The 19,833-nt window shown below is 45.4% G+C and overlaps 1 protein-coding gene across 1 annotated transcript in view; it reads right to left on the reverse strand.

Moving 5' to 3' along the window:
* Positions 1 to 19,833, reverse strand: part of LOC119008483 (guanine nucleotide exchange factor VAV3) — a 99,930-nt gene that overhangs the window by 74,677 nt on the left and 5,420 nt on the right. The window contains exon 2 of the mRNA XM_037078829.1: positions 9,085 to 9,201. Within this exon, the coding sequence (XP_036934724.1) occupies positions 9,085 to 9,201 (117 nt within the window). The remainder of the gene's footprint in view (positions 1 to 9,084; positions 9,202 to 19,833) is intronic.

Genomic DNA, 19,833 nt, shown 5'->3' on the forward strand with positions numbered 1-19,833 from the left:
AAGCAAGTGAAGCGTGGAGGCTTTCACAAACACAGCACGAGCACTGGAAGTCAAGGTACAGGCACAGTGTGATTTTTTTTTTTTTTTGTTTCTTTTTTTTTTTTTTTCAGAGCAAACATTTCTACAGTCAACCAGACAATGGAGCTTTCTCTACAGTGCTGACTGGAACTCGGGAGACAACGCGGCTCATGTTGAATCGCAGGAAGAAGCACGCGGGTTTGATTGCTAGCTATGACTCTTTACCTCTCCTTAACCTCAGCTTCCTTTCACAGTCCAAACAAATCTGTGTCACAGTGGATCAGAGACTCTCAAACACACAGAGGCACGGCTGTCAGCACTGCAACATCTGAACTCTGCTCACACATACGGTGACTTCCTCAGTCGAGGTACGTGTTTGCAGGAGACGCCTCTGTTACACCGATCACAGGGCTCCGGGGTGCCACCGCTTCGGTCGCACATGTGCCCAAAAGGTTATTCATTGGTCACGCTGGAAACTGAAATTAGAAATGACATGGAAATGTTCTATCGGGGGGTTTTGAAGTCAATAATCAAACAGTAGGAGTACAAAACAATGCAGATGGAATCAAAATCTCCATTCTGTTGCTAAAGACTAATAGGTTTTGATAGGCATCTGCATGAAATTGAACTCATAGATACCAGCCACCCCGGATTTTATTTCATGTTATGTTCCATGAGAAATGAATACAAAATGTCTCTAGCTCACAATGTTAGCCTTTGTCCAAGTTTGGTGGTAATACGTTGAGTAGTTTTTTGTGTAATCCTGCTGGCAAACAAACAGTCATGAGTAAAAACCCAACCTCCATGGCCCTATATGCTGGGGGCCTCATTGAGCGAAGGTGTTCAGCCCACTCGGCAGCTTTCTCTGACACATCGCACCAGATGACACAGTTCCAGAGAAGATTCTGCATCACTTACTCGTTACTAATTACATTGCTGATTGCTGACAGTGGGTTTGGGAAATGGCTGTGACTGGCTGGATGACCGATCAGTCCTCCTCACTTGACCAGCATAGATCATAGTCTTGTTTCAACAGCGACTGACTCAGGTGTTTCAAGTGAAAGTCCAGGTGTCACAATACCCTAAAAACCTGTGCGTTTGCAACATCTTCTAACTGAAATGCAGCCAGTGTCACTGTCAGTGTTTTACACCTGCATTTGACAAGTCACACTGTCTGACAGAGAAAGGGTTTGTTGTGCAGCCGTCTGCCAATAAAATCCAGCTAATTGTTTTTTGCATCTGTGCAGCAGAGCAGAAATAACCTGCTGTGCACGGCTCTGACCAACGTGGGTTGACGGAGGCCACAAACAGCGCGATCTCGCATAATGTCAGGAATTTCCTTTTTGTATTTGTCTCTCTTTCGGTGTGTTCTCTGAGGACAGAAAAAGCGATCGAGATGGCGTTCAGTCTGTGATGGGAAATAAAGGGTCTGCGGTGCAAGCCAGACTAATGGATGCGCTCTGGGAGGGTTCACAGCTCCCGAGGCTGACGCTTTAATTGCAGGTTTAACCGAGTGACACCTACGAAGGAAAGTCAAACCTCCTACACTAAAGACTTCTCTCCTTATCCCCTTTACAGTCGCACTGGTCTGGGAGGAGCCTCCATCATATTCAGAGGTGGGGGGGGGACACCGCCAAGCCAATATGTGAGTTTTTTTTTAATCAAAGATCAAAATGAAACCAATAAACTGAACATTTACTAGTCCTGAAGGCTGCTACTAAACCCCTGCCTCCATATCAATGACGTGTTTCTGCAGCTTAGCCATGCAGTAGAAAAAGACACCGCGAGTATCCATTAGCACGTAGCAGACATCTGATATCTAACCACACAGATCTGCCTCAGAGAGCATGGCTGAAGGACAAAGGAAAGAGACGGAGAGGGAGAGGTGATGGGGGGGGGGGTTCAGGAGATGCATCAGCCTTTAGTGGGCTTCCACAGTTAAATTTATCACAGTCAACTGAGTAGAGAGACACTAATCAATAAACCCTCTCCGCCTGTCTCCCTCTTTCTCTCCATCCTCGCGCTCTCCCCTCCCCCTGTCTGTCATGTCCCACCCCCCCACCAAAAAAAAAAAAAAAAAAACATAATCAGTGTCTTCATCCACCTAAAAAATGCTGAGGAGCAAGTGGTGGTGGAGGATGGTCACGGAGACACTGACATTGTCTTCGCAGGCAGAGGTCCACCCTGCCTCTTCGTAAAGCAAGAATCAAACACGCTCTTGCTCGTGAGAACGCTGCCACGAACTCTATTCGTTTTGTGCTTTATTGTATGAACAAGTTCAGATTTAAAAGGCAGAGTTAAACCCACAAAGCTCTGTACACATAGATCAGTGCCGAGGTGGGGTTTACTGTAACAGACCTACTTCAGAACAAGTGTAGGCTCAGGCGAGGCGGTGGGAGGAACGCTCAAATCTCTCTGAGTCTGTGCGAGCAGAGCGCTGTAGGGCCTCTAAACATAGTTTTCATGTGAAACTTATGGCCTTAAAATAAATCAACAATTTCACAAAACAACAGGGAAGTATGTAAATGAGCAATTGGAGATGTTGAGAAAGAGGCTTATTTGCTTTCATGCCATGAATCAGCTAAAAACGTCAATACTATCGAATGATGGGCGCGACTGTCGGAGCGCTCTGTCACTTAATCAGAACTGGTGTCTTCCATGGCAACGGGATGCTAATCATCTTCCTCGGAACGACTGATGTGGGGTATCATTCATTCATTTATTCATACAGATGTGGGTTAGCAACTTTATCGAGCGAATACCACTAACACTATCCTTACTGCTCTGCCCATCGTGGCTCACAGTAGTCAGTCAGCTCATCGTACCATAAAGACTGAAGCCAGTGTGAAACGGCTAGCCCGGTCAAGTCTAAATGCAACGGAGCTCACAAATTAACAGGTTATGTCTTGTTTGTTCGGCTCAGGAAATAACAGCAATTTGTTATTTTACGGGGTCATGCGAGGGCTTATTTCCTGCCCTGGAAGCTTATGTCGATGTGAGGTTGCCGAGCAACTACTAGACTGAAATCTTGCGTGTAAATTAGTAGGTCTAAGCATTAGAGGCGTTGCTGGGTGTATTTTCGTGATATTCAACAGATCCATGAAGCTGTTTCTGCCTTTTTCAAATCTTTATGCTATGCTTAGTTAACCGGCAGAAGCTTCACATCACCAAAGAAACATAACAGAGTGGTATAAATCTCATTTAACCGCCGGCGAGAAGGGAAATGAGCATATTCCCCAAAACAGCAATTAGCAGTTAGGATTAGTTTTAATATGAGCGTACATCCATTTTTAGAGACGAAAAATGCATCTTACCTGAATTCATTTTCAGCTACTTTGCTTTTGAATATAAATTGCTTTATTTACTCTGAAGACTTCACTATTACACTCATTTGGCTTTTTGTTATTTTAACTTTCTATCAACATTTGTATCCAAGCTCTCCTGTTTGTGTTTCTTGCTGCCAAGGATCTCTTGTCTGTCCTCTCACACTTTGCTGTCTTGTAACTGAGGTCTGCACCTGAATGTATCTGTTGAATGAATGAATGAACAAATGGATGGATGATTGCCCATATTACTTTTCTATTTTTTATGCCCAAACAAAAAAGAAAAAGAAAAAAACATGTGGCCAAAGCATCTTATTCAGTTCTACTGTACTATTGTGCATTTATTAGGTAAGAAACAGTTTGATGCTGATTGGCGCGAGAACGCGTGTGGTCTGGTCCCCGTCACCATCATTTAATGGGTCAGTCCGTGACACTCACTTTTTCCAAGCACCGAGCATCATGTGATTGTGAGGATGGAAAGCTCCTGTCAGCACACTGACGCTATTTTGAAACGAGCTGATTCAAGACGACTGGACTTAGCAGTAAAATAGAAGTGAGACCGTTAGTCATTCACTCTCATGATGATGGCAGCTTTTCAGGACATATTGTCACATCAGGATCAGAGGCTACTGGGGTTATGTCAGCAGAGCGCTAGGCTGTTTTGGTCTCCACAGTCAAATCAGGGCTGCAACTTCAAATCATTTTCACTGTTGATTCATCTGTTGATCATTTTCTCGCATAATCCATCAGTTGTGTCGTCTAAAAAAAGTGTCAGAAAATGTGGATCAGTGTATTCAAAAGCCAAGCGAACGTCCTCAAATGTCTTGTTTTGTCCACAACCAAGAGGTTTTCAGTTTACTCTCATAGTAAATGAGCATATGTTTATTTTGGGTTAAAACTAGAACAGTTTTGTATGCTTTGCCGTTAACACATCTCTAAGCCCGCCCCTCCCAAATACTGTGCCTGCTCTGATTGGTCAGCTCACATGCATAAACCCTTAATCAAAACAACGGAGCTGCTGTGCTAAATCAGCTCTTAAGTGCCGATTAAGTCCCAAAATTACACAAATGTGTGACATGGTGATGTCGCGTGATGTCACAAAGTCTCAGAAACAAAGGCGAAGCAACTGGTGAGGCGTTCCAGGCACTTCAGGAGCAGTGTTTTCTGTGGGAGAGAAGAGCTTCTGTTGGGGAGTTTTCTAACTTTTCACATCAAACACGGAAAATAAATTGAAAAAGCATAAAAGGTCTACTTTAAGAAGATGGAATCGCAGCATCTTTCAAAAATGGTGGGCAATTTATTTATTACATGACAACTAATCAATACATTGTTGCAGCCCTGCATCGAAATGCAACCAAAAGCCGTCACAGACCAAAAATAAGACAGCAAGAGGATATTGTAACTATCAATATCGTGCTGCTCTCTCACCCTTCCTCTCTCTGCCAGGTGTGTATCAGTGTGTGTGTGTGTGTGTGTGTGTCTGAGTGTGCGTGCGTGCGTGCACAGCCAACTTTCTACTCTCCCTACAGACCCCACAACCCTATGTGTCTGCGAGGCAGATGTGCAAACCAGATGTTTCTGCACCAGGGGGGAAAGAGCTACAGACAGACCTGCCGTACTTATCTGTTTTCCTGGTTTTGCAGTGTTTGCAGCGGCCGCAGTTTGAATCCACAACGAGTCAAAGGGCCGTAGTCAGACACATCAGCTTTAGGGGAAAAAATTCAAACACACGACCTTCCGCATCTCCTTTTCTTGAGTCTGGTCGAGTTTTCTAAGATCGGGTTCTCGTGGGGGGGCGGGGGGGACCCTTCCTTTACTGCTGGATTCCTTCCCAGCTTTTAAAATAGAGGAGCGAAGAGGAATTTTCAGGCCGCATGGCTGTAAGGTTGTCTCATGTGAGTTCAGCTCGAAACATGTCTTCCTCACGCATACTCCATCAAGATTAGAGCACAAACTTTAAAACAAACGAGGAGCCCCCGGTTAATGTTTTATTCAGTAGCGGTCCGGCAGCTATTTTTAAAACAAACAGGGAAAAAAAAAAAAAGATCCTGGAACTGCAGGTGGAGTGGCAGCTTCACCCGTTCCCCTCCTCTCCTCACTCCATTAGCCTGTGCAGAGCCAGCCAACCGAGGATTTACGGGGCCGGATTCGCTGTCTAATTTTCAAACGTTAAATTCACTCAGGGCAGTGTGGGGATTCGTTCAAGAGAGCCATCAAAGTGTTGTGCTTGAACAAACTGAAACCACTGAGGGGAAGAGGATGAAATCGGTTGTCATAAAAAAAGAAAAAAAAAAGAAAAAGAAAAAGCTGAGAAGGACCTGTGCTTGAAAGGGGTTTATCATCTCATCTCAGAGAGAAACCTAATTGGACAGAGAAATTCATGGGGCTGCCCCGAATGCCAGTCGGGGATCTTTGAAGCTTCGATGAGAATTACCTGCAAATATCTGAAGCTTCAAAGGGGCGGTGGGAGGCTACTTGGGCAGGGAGACATAATGATTTTATATCGCCATCGTGATATCAAGCTATTTATGGTATTAGATTTTGGATATCATACCTGCCAGCCTCTATGCACCCTGCCCTTTGAACTCACTGTGCACGATCAGAGTCCTCCACAGCCATAATTGCCACGTTCACGTGTTCATTATGATGATGCTGGGTGCTTTCTTACATGTGAATGCGATGTAAAGTGGTTGGGTATGTTTAACGTTGACGACGGTGCACTGCACTCACGGTACGCAGCCAGTTTTCACAGTCGCACGAAGCACACAGGCCCTGACCCACAGAGGCAATGTAAAGGGGCTGACATTCAGCTGCTTAATGGTCACCACCAAGCACACAAGCCCCCAGTAACAGAGCCGCTACTGTTAGCTGCTACCGTTAGCATGAGGCACACAGCCCCTGAGCCAGACAGGGCTGTGGTGGCTAATGTTAGCATAAAGGATGCGCCTTTTTTTAGCTTAAGTTTAGGTTTTTATAGTCTCACCAACCCAACAGCTCAACACGTGCACGAAATACACTTTGCTGTCTTGCTGACTCTGCCCAAGCAAAATCCACCTACCCTACCGCCGCCTCGCCGGTTCACTTGATGAACGCGCTACCTTCTGTTCATACAACGTGTAAAAATAACACAAACAACCAACAAAAAGCCTCCCAGCCAAAACAATAGTCTCACAGGAACCACACGTGAAGCCACGAACTGCTGTTTATACACCGAGCTAAGCTAGCCGGCTTCCTGCTGCAGCTTCATGTTGAGTGCACAGACATGAGAGCTGTCGTCCTTCTCATCTTGCTCTCTGCTTAAAAGTGAACAGGCATATTTTTCGCAGAGGTTGCTCATGATCATCTATGGACCCCATCTTGTCTAAAAACCCACGTTCTTGCTAATCAAACACGGTGTATGTTTTGAGTATAACCCCATAAAACCTCCCGTTCTTGTGAGTGTTTATTTAAAATTCATAGAGGGGCTGCGATCTGAAAAGAAAGGCACACCAAATGCAGAATCACCAGGATGACTCCATCTACAAAAGCCCCCTCACGGCGACGTTTCAGGAGTGAGAACAAAGATTTGTGTTTGCATGTCCTAATTCACTGAGCCACTGTTGGTTTCTTCGGTGGATTTTCAGTGGAAATATTTCCCCACGAGGCTGAAGAAAGAAACTCGCCGGCGGTCTTAACGTGTTTTAATTAAAGCTGGCTTAGTGACTAGATGACTTAATTTGCTACTTAATTCCGCTCAGCGCAGCGAGGAAAAAAAAAAAGAACATTGAAGTGTGAATAAAAAGCTGCTGTTGACCGTATCTGAAAACCTTCCTTGTTTTCCCCCTCTCTTTTCTCAGTGGTACTTTTTTTTTTCCGTAAGATCTGCGGCGCATTGAACCGCTGGTGGCTCTTGTTTTCATACACACTTTAATCAGCCGAGCTGAGAGAGACTGCATCAACATATCTTTTGCGAGTCGAAGCTTTAATTAAGTGAATATTTTGGTGGATATTGGCTAATTAGTCATCTCGCAATTTTCAGTTTTGTGAAAACACGAACGCTCAAAAAATCATCGAGAGCCAGCGTCTGCAGGGAGCGCAGATAATTCCAGCCAATTATGTTCTTATCAATAAACAGATTAGTCAAAATGGTCAGCCGACGAGCAGATGGTGCATTTTGGGAACGCGGGGTTAAAGGGTGACTCCACCAATTTCACACATTAAAGTGTGTTTACTGGTCTTGAGGAGTGCTTGCAGAATACGAGAAAGCCTTTCATGGCTCAAGAAGCAGCTGCATGTTATCTGGTAAATCGCCTCTAATGATGTCATGGCTAAGTTGCATTGTGAGTAACCCGGTTCAAAAAAGGAAGAAGAGTGGGGTCATCTCTGATTCTGCTGTACTAATTTTTAACATTTTGTTCCGTGGCTGTCCATGATGAATCCAACAGGGTTTGGCTCACCCGCTAACTACATTTCCCATATTGCAACTAGGCTATTGAGTCAGATCACGAGAGGCAGTTTGTAAGATTACATGCAGCTTCCTCTGGAGACACAAAAGGCTTTTTGTTACCTATGCAGTAGTAGTCTCCAGGACTTGGAACACACTTGTGTAATGTGTAAAATTAGCATAGTTAACACATAACCTGAGGAGTGTGTTTGCCTTCTAAAGGGAAGTTAAAAATGACCTACTTTTTTATAAGCATTTTGTCCAGTCATCATGAAAAAGAACAGGCTGTATTTATCTTGAGTAATCACTATTGCTCTAATGCACCAGGTTGTCTTTTCTTTTTTCTCTCCCATCAGTCAGATAATAAGGCGCCAATAGGGGAACCAAATAAGTGAACTGTTCCTTTTTATTAGAAATCAGCGGCGTCTATGTCTGTTTCACTTTTTATACAATGGAAATGATACAATTCATTTGCCTTATCATAGAGCTGAAGTCTATACTGTTTATAGGATGTTTTTTTTTTTTTTTCTCTCATGTCGGCTTACTATATTGCTGACGGCACTGACAGCTCATCATTCATTACGCCTGTGTGTCTTCCAGCGTTCGTCCGGCTGACACACAAACACACATCTGAGGCCCGCGAGCGTCTGACATCACGTGCGCCGAGGCTCAGCAGCAGCACCCTGTCTCTCATCTCAAGGCTGCGACTTCTAATTAAACCTCCCGGGGACTTCAGGAGGACTGTCAAAGAGCCGCCCACAGTTTCACCACGAGCGGAGACCGAGAGTATCAAAGTAATGAACCCGGGGCCAGACTTTTAACCCCTAGTAAAAGCCTGCACGCTGAGGCGTTTTCACTCTAATGAGGGGAAGTGATTAAACTGCTGGGTCATGCTGCTGACTCGGGTTTGGCGGTGCGAGGAAAGCCGCGATATGGAGTGAGACTCAATCGGCACCCGTGATGCCATCAACTAATTGATCTAACCGACTGACACTGAAATTGCTGAGAGGACGAACTGAACAAAGATTAATCCAAGAGTTGGCTGAAATATAAAAAGCCCAGGCATGTGTAAAGCTTTGCACAAAAAAAAGGAGGACAGACACTGCATGAATATCCCAAAAGCTTCATTACATTTTTAAAAAATCCAAGTCCAAGATAAAGGAGGTCTTTCGCTTATAAATAATTTTGACTGAGCTCCATAGCTTCCACGCGAAGCAAGCACGGGAGTAAATTGGGTGCCGTCCTCGGGGACAGCTGGCGAACACAGCGAGGGGCTGCTGCCTCCGTCTCCTTCTGTGTCACTGAGCGATGCTGTCTTACCTTTCCGAAATCCCTGACGTCGAAGAGGTCGAAGGCCTCGAACAGCTCGCTCTTCTTCATGCCGAAGACCTCGCTGCACGCTGCCAGGAAAGTCCTGATATTCTTCAGGCACAGGAACTGTGTGGGGAAGACAGGAAGGGATCAACTGTGAGCGATGCGCCAAGTAAATGTACAGGCACCGCGACATGCACAAGTGACACCATGAGTTATCATCTCCCATTTCGTGCGTCCATTTTTCTTTTTCTCTTTTCTGTCACCGGATAGGCTCATATTCTCCTGCCTTTCGTTTTAGCCTCGCTCTGGCTGTCTAATGAGGACATGCGGCTGAGGACCTGCTAGACACAATGGAGGACCTCGGCTCTAACAGATACATGAATCAGTGTTTACAGGCGCCATGAGAGCATCTTGTTTCATTAATATGATGTATTTCCTGTTGAAATGGGACAAGCTGAGTGGTGCATAATTAGAAAGGGATGATTCCACCGCGCAGGGAGAGAGAGGCAGAGATCTTATTCACTCCTGCTGGTACAGCATGATGTTGCCACTTACAGTAGACACCGTGCAGCAGAGCAAACCAAACGTCCGCTTTTCATCTGACATTATTTTGCCATTTGACGTGAATTTTAGTTTCCGAGTGCTAAATGAGTGTTTAGATTTTATGTTGATTATGTTGGTTTCTGTAGGTGAAACTCATTCAGCCGTGTGAGATATCACTGCTCACTCCGGCTGAACGGCTGTTAGCTTGTTACCGCTGTCATCATGAGCAGGTTAGCATTTGGCGCAAAGCATCACTGCGCCACTAAGCGTGACCGCAAATCACCACATGCCTACATACATTTGGCGTTTCCATATCGGCAGGAGACAGCTTTATTGATTCTACTCAACACTCTGAAGTTAACATTGATTGCGGAGTGCAATGGTGGTTCAAAAACGTCACCATCCATGTATAGATTTTGGTTTCTTGTAAACCTCGCTTTCACTATGCCATGCAGTCTGCCGCCGGGCTGGATTTTATTTTTTTCAGGCAAAACTGAAGGAAAAATTGGGGCCCGAAGGAAACGTGTCCGCCATTGTGCAACCAAAAACAGGAAGAGGCACCGTTTACCCCGGTAACTATCCCCAGGTGATGGTGACACAACTGGAATACCTGTGGTAACTCTACACTGCAAAAGGAATGGAAAAGGAAAAGGAAAAACCGAGGTAAAACAAGGTTACAACAGACAAAACAGGCATTCACTCAATAGAGAGCACTCCGGTGCTGTGTCAAAAACTGTTCTCAAACTGATGTGTGTATGAATTCAGTTTTATCTTTGGTGAGGCAGAGGCTAACAAGGTTGCTGCCGACATCAAAGTGACGTAACAAAAGGTCAGGGAACCCTCATTTTTATACACTTGCAAGCTTAATTGCAGCTGAGGGTGAACCTTGACCCATGGAAATTGAATCAAACAATCAATAAGTTACTCCTCTAATAAACAAGGTCATTTACCGAGCGACGCAAGTGTTTTTCTGCCTAGTCTGCAAACTAAATCTTTCGCTAACGATGTTAATGGGGCCTCATCCAGAAACGATTTATCCAAATTATGCAGCAGTTAGCCCCGAACGCTGCCGAGAACGCCAATAAAACCCAGAGAGCTGAGGGGCGGGAGAAGCCAGGGTACAAGAGCTTTCTGGAGGCTCAATCTCTTCATGGAGACTGAAAAGTGACAGTGAGTGAACAGGAGAGTGTCAAGGTGATGACGTGACCCACACCTGTTAAACCCTCCTGCAGTTGATACAGGACGGACCAAAAAAAGATGGATGCTGGTGAAACAGATGCTCATGTGGCACATCGTTTCTCCACGGCTATGACCTCATGCTTAAATGAGCATTACACTGCATTATTACTATGTTACACTGAAAACTGCCACAGTTGATCACTGTTGAGCATTTGAGACGCAGCGTAGGGTTTGAAGCTGCTCTTTCTTCAGTTCTTGTTCTTGTTCATTTCCACGAGCAGCTCATCACACATGGCATGAGTTAATGCGGCTTAAGTTATGCACACACAGCGGAGAGGGCACGGAGTTACATCAGTGTCAATATTGACAGGCGGGCTGCAAAGACGACAAAAAAATCCGAGCCGCCACAGAGGCCCAGAGCGAGATCAACCGTCTGGGCTTTGGCTTGTGCGTTTTGAGCAGTGAGGCGTTATGGCTGCACCGGTACAATGGACCGGCATCCCAAAACGAACATCTGAAAACAGCGGAATGTCGCGCATACACAGATGGATTTAAGAATCACAACAGTGAAAAAGAAAGAAGAAGAAAAAAAAAAAGGACCCCGGAGCATCAAAGTGGCAGCGAAACTGGCAGCTGAACGGGTTCGTTTGCTCTAATTTGAATGCTTATCAGCGTTAAGTGTCGGCTTTGAAAAATGTCACAACATTACTGGAGCAAGAAGAGAATGTCTCGTCTTTTGATGACAAATGCAGCTTTTTAAAACTTTGGTAGCGCGTTCAGGTTTGTTTGTTTGAGGTTTTTGCTTGAAAAATGACAATTGTCAAAACAGTTGGCACTTAATTTTCTTACCCACCAATCAAGGGGCCAATCCTTACGGCATCACAGATAAGCATAAAACACTGCCTCCTAATCATCATGATGTCTTTTTGTCCTACTTGGGCAACAAATTTGAAGTGAACTACAAGTGAAAAAGTGAACTACATTAGCCCATTCCTGTCTCTTAAAAAAAAACAAAAAACAAACATGACCCCGTGTCACGCTGTCAATTAACAGGCTGTGATCATGTTTGACAACCTTTTGAGAAAATAACCCTGCGTCGTCTTGGGAAACACTGGGCTTCGGGAGAAGAGGCGAGGCAGTCAGACTTTTTGTGTTATTGGCGGCGCACCTCCGCCCCTTTTGGTGGTACAAAGCGATATCGGATTTGTCTGCAAGGCGCATGTCCGTGCATCAAATATGAAATGCCTCTTCACACCGATTGAATTAGACTTTACAGATGGCTTGAGAAAAGGAGAGAGAGAGGGAGAGAGAGAGAGAAAAAGCCCTCGGCCAGCGGGCTCCAGATAAGAGGCAGCTGGTGAGCAGCGAGTGAATAATATTGAATGTTTACACTTGTACACATCACTTTCTTTTATCAGACAAGCACATCTTGTCTGCCTGGAGTCTCTAGAGAGTCCCGAAGGACCTCGGTATATTATCTAAGGGAAGCAGATTCACGGAGCGCGTACAGAAAAGACAGTGTCTCCTCCGCGCTGAGCTGAGGACAGCAGAGGGGGAATTGTATTAACAAGAGTGTAGCAGCATGAGGCAACTAGTAACTGTTCCACTGGCAGCTTTTCTTCTGCATTAGTAACTCTCTGGGGCTCAGGAAGTGAATGGCCTAATTTGAGTACAAGCATGAGTGTGTGTGTGTGTGTGTGAGTGTGTGGGTGTGTGTGTGTGTGTGTACATCTGTATGCATGCGTTGCAGTGTGAGCTGATGTCATTGTAGCAAACTAAAATTAAATTAAAATGTCTATTTAAGTGTTTTTGTCATGTCATTCACGTTCAGTGCTCATGAAAAATAATGAATTTTGAAAGAAATAATAAGAAGTAAATTGCACTGCACTTTGTAAAGCACCAGCTGCACATGGCTATGCAGCTTTTACACACACAGTATGTTGTTTCTGCGTCTATGGGTCTCCCTGATGTTCCATTCTGTGTGCCTGTTCCTTGTGTTCTGTGATCCTGTATGAGTCCTCATCCACTGCACTTCCTGCCTGCTGTCTCCTGTATTCAGCTTGCACCTTATCTCCGCTGTGACAAAGTGAAGCTTACTGGGCTGCTGGCTGCAGTTTCATGTTAGGGTTAGTGTACAGACAGCAGTGTGGTATCTACCCAAGCTAATCCTTCGGAGTTAAAATAAAGCATGAAGGCGTGAAAGACAAAAGACAAAAAAAAGGGCCTGGGAAAAGCTAGCAGGTGGGCTTTTTAGTGAAAACATTCAAAAATATTACATGGGCTGAATGATTAGCTGGAAGTACCAAAATGTGAAAGATTCTTCCCAATATCAGTACCAGCGGTATTGGATGGGTTCTCAATCATAATCCTGGTATTCATACGTTTAAGTGAAACGGTACCAAATCCAAGGCAAAACAAAACCTGCAATGTCAGTCTACCTATTTCCGCATTTCAAAGAGACCTGCAAATAACCTCATTGTGCAGAATACGGAATTAAGAGCAGATTATGCGCCTACATCTCAGCGGGAAGCACAACACATGTTGACTCACTTCAGATGAAAATGCATAGCTTATACAAGACCGATGTGTGCAGGGCTTTAAAACAAAAACAAAAAAAACCTAGCCAGTGCATTTCAAGTCAAAGACCAACCATCTGGAATATAAGGGTGGGTGGGGGGGGGGATATTCCTGTAAGACAAGCCATCTCGCTGCTATGGTTTTGATATGAGCCGGGCCGTGCTCTGTATCCACAATAAGCATCCAGTTTCTGCTTATGTATTCCTTGGTTCAAGTCAAAGCTCCATAGCAACAAGCCGGAGCCCTTTTATGGCCCCCGTGCGCACTGTGGAGCTTAATGAAATCCTGTTCTTGTTCCCTCGTACGTCTGCACATTGAAAGAAAGCCAGAGTTGGGCCATCTTGCTGCTTAAACATTGTTGAGCATCAATTAATGGCAATCAAATAGATGAGGCTCCTGCAGAGGGAATCAAGACCTGCGCAAAGAAAATCTAATTCGGAACTGCAAAAGCTCTTTTTCCATCTGACTGGTATGTTCAGCGATAGCAGTGTGGGAAAGTAACGAGGGAACCATGCTTCAAAAGGGGGGGGGGGGGGTGGCAATAAGACACATGTCTGTCACTTCAAACCCCCTGCTGGTTACATAGCTGAGATATTGTGTCCGGAGAGTATGACATAATGTGCACAGGGCCCCGGTCTGCGCAGCTCTTTTCAAGACTCATAACCAGCGGGCGACATATCACAATCCAGGCAATCAGGTCACATCAATGTCATGTCGGAGCTTTTGTCAGCTGCGCAGCCAGGAAATGGGAAGGGGGGGGACGTAGGCGAGGCTCTGAGGTTAGGGTCATCAAAGCAGACGCCCCCCACCCCGCCCCCCTCGGCCAGACACCCGTCGGCTTACTTATCTTAATGGAATACTGTCAACATAAAAGCCGTGGTCAGCAGGTTTTTTCATTCCAGCAAAACGGTGTGGTAACGGATTTCATAGGTCTCTCCTCTCCGGCTTAAGGTGTGCTAAGCTGTGAAATGAGCTGTTTGTCGGGCTGGAGCAGACTCCTGGTTTACAGCAGCATGTGACCGAGAGACACTGACGTACGCTCCATGGTCTTTCCAGTCAGTTTTTCCAGTTGCCTTCCTGACTCTGAATATCCCCTGCTGGCTGGTGACAGTCTCTCTATCACCTCTCTAACGTATCACGTTTCCTGTCAGGGGCTTTTCTGTTTTTTCAGGAGTTTGGCCCGACGGTCACCTCCCTCTTTAGGTGAGGGGAGGACTGTCATGTGCTTCCACGTAGCTCAATGTCGTGCTCCCGCAAATCTGTTTTCGGTTTAAGTGCCTGTGGATGACAAGATTTATCTCCGAGTCGGAAAGACAATAAGAACTTGTAGCTTTTGGCTAAAATTCATGGTGACAAACCCACAGACATCCATCAACTAAATCTGCAGCTCCCTTCAGCTCTATGGTGCATTTTAGCATCGTTCAGCTCACCGTTTTGGTCCTGCATCCAAAAATTCCCCCGATAAACACGCTACATAGAACTGTTCCTGCAACAAAAGGCGGCCAGACTGTCTTATGAACACAGCATTTAGCATCCACAACAGTGGAGTTTGTGGAACGTCGAAAAACAGAGCATAACCAAGGGTGGGTGTCAACATTCGCCATATCAACTTTACAAGGTGATAATGTGTTAAAGGTGCCGTGCGGAGTTTTCATTAGGTGTTACTCCTTAAGATCCAACAAAACAACAGCAAAGACTAGAGAGTATTTTATGCCCAGTTTTGTCATGTTTATTTTGCTAGCAGTCATCTTCCTCTTTTTCTCCACGGGTGCACTGACGGGTGTCTCGGCATGTCATCGCCACTCTTAGATTGGTGGAATAGCACATCCTCGTGCCACATGCGTGAGGCAAGCTAAACAGGGAACAGCTCCATAGCCAGGTTGGCAGGGTCCGCCAAATAAAAACATCAGTCAGTCAATGAAGATCTTTCTCTTCTGAAAGAATTCCCCTCCAAAGCTGCGCACTGAGCCTTTAACGTTGTGTTTATGACTTGCTGAAGCAGGTTTTGATTTTAGAAGTCAAGCTATGAGCAGGACCAGCCTTCTTTACATGCACAAAGATGGTGGACTCAGGGACATCACGAACGAAGAACGATGCAGTTTTCCAGAGCAATCCTGGATTACAAACAGTTTGGTGCCTGTAAATTACATCATTCTAATTGCCAATGAAGTTAGTCCTGTCACTGAGCCAAAACCCAAAAAGGAAATCAGGCTGGATCATTTTATTGTCTGGGGCCATTTGCCAGCACACAGCTCCCCTGCAAGTAGTTCTTATTTTTTTACACTCACAGATTCTGTATGAAATGAACAACTGAGATACAACCTGGGCATTTATAGCCTTTAGAGTTTGGTAAAATTTGTTACTGTTGCACATAAATAGCGTGGCTTTCTCCCTGTTTCCAGGCTTTGAACTAAGATAAACTGTCATCTGGCTACATAGCCTCATACTTTTGTTACAGACAGGAAAGTAATATCATTCTTCTTAATGAAACTCTTCCTTTCGATCCCTCATCCAATAATCAGTGTATAAATGTTCTTTAGGTACGTCTGTTTGTTTGCAGCAGTCTAAGAAGATGCTCCAGGCTACTTAGAAACAGTCAGTACCACTGAATATTTCAGGGCAATCTTCTCCCCATCTTTATCATGTTTCCCAATCACAGTTTTGAAAAGGTTTTGAAAAGCTCTACCACAGCTTTTGCTCTGGCACACAGTGCTTGAGCTCAGCAGGTGGAACCTCTCTATCGGTCGCCTCCTGCTCCTTTACCATCAGTGTTCAAATAATGCCAAACACACAATGAACGTGTTGCCACTGACATTTCAATAATCACCGTGTTGCTGCTGCCGCACTGAGGTGTTCGTCGCGTCACCGCTTCATGTTGTCGAAGTCGCCCGACAGCATTAACATAAATAAAGGTTAGCGGTACCCAAACTGCGCGATCAGCTTTCGTGACATTTGCAATGAGCAATCACAGGAAGAATTAAAGACGACAGACGACTGGCCTCCTGACACTTTCTGCTGCGCGGCACGCGACCCTGTTTGAGCAGGTTTCAAGGGGGGGAAAAGCTTTGATTTCCCCCGTCACGCCACAGGACCAGAGAAGATGACAGACAAAGGCGTACACTTCCCCCAGATTCAGATTCTTTCATGTAATGACAATGAGGCAACAAGGGAAAACTCTCTCCAACCACCCCCCCCCCCCCACCACCACCCCCTCCCACCTATGTGCCTCCCCCACAGCACCAGTAAGTGTCTCAGTAGCCATTTTCCATTAAATCCTGGTTTTAACCTCGTGACCCCCCACATACACACAAAGCTGACTCCATCCCCCCAACAGCAGATAAGGGAATTGAATTACAGAGCGAGATTATGAACCCTTTTTGGCTACATGGGTCAGGTAGATTTAGCTCAACTGAGAAGGTGTATAGAGAGTAAGTGTGGCGGAGATTAGAGCACCGAATGTGATCTTAACCACGCAACGCACTACATGAAATGTTCCCACTGAATGCAAAAAAAAACCAAACATTGGAGCGTGAATGGTGAGCAGACAGCATCCCTCCTCCTCCTCCTCCTCCTCCTCCTCCATCCACTCCCCCTGATTTTCTTCCTCTTCCAAGATTGTGTTAAAAATGTGTGAATAATGCTCTGCTGTGCTGTTTGACAGAGCCTGGTCAACTGCTGTCTGACCTGTGCGTGTGTGTGTGTGTGTGTGTGTGTGTGTGTGTGTGTGCTCATTCAGGTGTGCTGGTTTGACCAATATGGGTTTGTGAAGGCTGATACAGGATCAGAGCTGATGTTTGTTTTGTTTTTGTTTTTGTTTTCCATTTAAGTCGCTATGAATCAGATGTTTCAGCAAATTTTTTCCAAAAAGTTTACAAGTGATTTCTATTCCTGGTGAGCTCAAGCCTCCAAGGAACCTGTCACACAGTCACATGTAATAACAGTAACATATAGACTATCCCTTTTCTTTCTCCCTAGTGTGTTACTTCATACATGTATGGAGACACTACCATTCCTGCCCTATTGCACTCCTCCCCTCTCCGTCTCCATTACACAAATACGGACATCCCCATTTCCAATTGACAACCGTCGTCCATCACTTCCACCCTGAGTCGCTAGGAGCGGGACGCCCTGTAAATTACTGTCCCTGCTGCAGAACGCATCCGCAGCAGGTGTCATCCATATATCCACATACCTGCACATACAGCAGCTGCATTTAGGCTACGCTTACGAAAGGTATGCACAGGTGCATCAAAGGTGCAAGATAAAAAAAACTCAGTCACCTGTCGACCTCACGCCCGAGGGGCAGCGCCTCACCAGAGGAAACGCCAACTGTAGCCGCCATCAGCTAGTTAGCTCGGTTAGCAGTGCATGCAGCAATACAGGTGCATGTTCACTTCAGTCAATATCTCTGCAAGACAACTGTCACGTCATCTCATTCTGTTGATAATTTCAGCTAAAGTAACTGAATGGAGCGTCCTCTTATTTAGCTATCATCCACCGTACTTGCATGTCTCCTTTCTTTTTCTTTTCCAGGCAGCGCCCCTTTCCTCGCTTCAGCCACATCTCTACACTTGTCCAGTTTGATAGCATGAGTCATGACCAAGAGCGTTTGGAATTGGTAGCCTTCCATGTTACCCCATCGCCAGCGTGGTCGCCAGAACAGGAGGATCCTGCTCTCGGCGTGTTACCCGAGCAGACGGAGCCGGATTTCTCTTTCCTGATTGGATCAAGTGAAAAAGGATACCAGAGAATGTCTTTTCTCTTTTGCTGCATGAGCAGGAGACACAGGCTATTGACTAAACTCATTTTAACTCCAAATTAACACTTACAGCCACTTTGATTTTTTTAATGTCTCAATTAAAATGTGTTCGTATTGCACCTTTAGTGTCTGTTTTGGCCCTGCACACAGAGGTTTTGGAGTCTGGAGTCGTGATGCACTGCTCTCCACCTCGCTTGGCTCCAGGTTTCCACTACAGTGAACCTGACACACCGCTGCTGGCTACGAGGGCGGTCGGTATCATCTGGATCTACCATTCCCGGCTGCTCGCTGTCATCCACGTAGCATCTTGACATTTCCATCGAAAACAGCTCTTCTCCTCTGTTAATGCTACTACTGATTCCTGGGAGGCCGTCTCCGATGTGAGTAAGCCCCTGACTACACTTAAAATGTCACTCCTGATGATGATTGTTTGCCAGTAAAGACAAAAGACGGTATTGACTTTCTCGAGAGCTTTCAGAGCACTCAGCGGTGATTAACTGGACCGTCCACGCCAGAATTAAGTAACATAATAATCATTGATTGCAGGTACACTCTCCACCACTGAATACCCTCTAATACAATCAGTATATACACTATCCATACTTCAGTGTGCACAGGAGCCTTCACCGGTTGGCTGTCGGGCAGCCTTGTTACCTTGGTGATGGAACGAAAGGTCAGTTTTCCCTGTGCACGTGTGCGCGCACGTGCGAGGCACAACACAACCGCGTCGTTGCAAACCTCCGCGTCCACGCCACCATGCATCAGGCAGCACATGACACGGCGGAACGAACCGGTATGAATGCATCGCGCCGGATTTGTAAACGGGAGGCTGCGGTGCCTCGTTCCGACGTGGCACGCTCGGCTGCAGTGATGTGGCGTTCACACACTGACAGGTTCAATCCTTTCATCCACACAAACCAACGAGGGCAGCCAAGCCACAGTAACTCAGGGGTAGTCATCGAGGGATTCACAGGCTGAGTCCGAGTCCGAGGGCATCTTCTACAACGGGATGACTGTCGACGAAGTGGAACAGCGGCTCCAGCGCAATTCTGTAATCATTTTATGATAAATTATTTCTGGGATGCAAAATAACCACATCCTCTTCTTCTTCTTCTTCTTCTTCTTGGGTTAAGGTGCAGAGTGCGAGTTGCAGAACGCGTCAAAAACTCAGACACAACTTTCTCATTTTTGGTTTGTTGCAGCCACAAAAGATTGAGTTTATTATAAAACACACCACAGTGAGGTAATGGTAATGATATCAAAATAAAAAATCTAAAACTGTCGAATGAAAGATGGTGGATGTTTTTTTTGTTTGTTATTTTTTTTTTTACGCTCTGCACTTTGTTCGTGTAAAACTCTATATTAGAATCTTTTTTTCACAGCAGACACTTTGACTTTGACGATCGTTCTGTTCCGACACCTGATCAGAGACTGATTCCCACCTGGAACACCAACGAGCTGTAAAAAAAAAAACAAGAGTGTGTGCATGATTAGCAAGAGGGCAAGGAGAGTGTGTGTGGCGTAGTGACACACAGCAGTGCATTAAGTATTAAAACCCCTCTTTAGCTCTTGAACACATCGCTTCACGCGGTCACACCTAACACCTAACCTGACGCCTTATTCTGGTTGTTACTGGTTACCTACGTTCCGGTTATTGTGACAGCCCTGCATTTGAGACATCTTATTCAGAGTTTTTA

The sequence above is a fragment of the Acanthopagrus latus genome, chromosome 19 (assembly GCF_904848185.1).
Source record: "Acanthopagrus latus isolate v.2019 chromosome 19, fAcaLat1.1, whole genome shotgun sequence".
Classification (NCBI taxonomy): Eukaryota; Metazoa; Chordata; class Actinopteri; order Spariformes; family Sparidae; genus Acanthopagrus; species Acanthopagrus latus.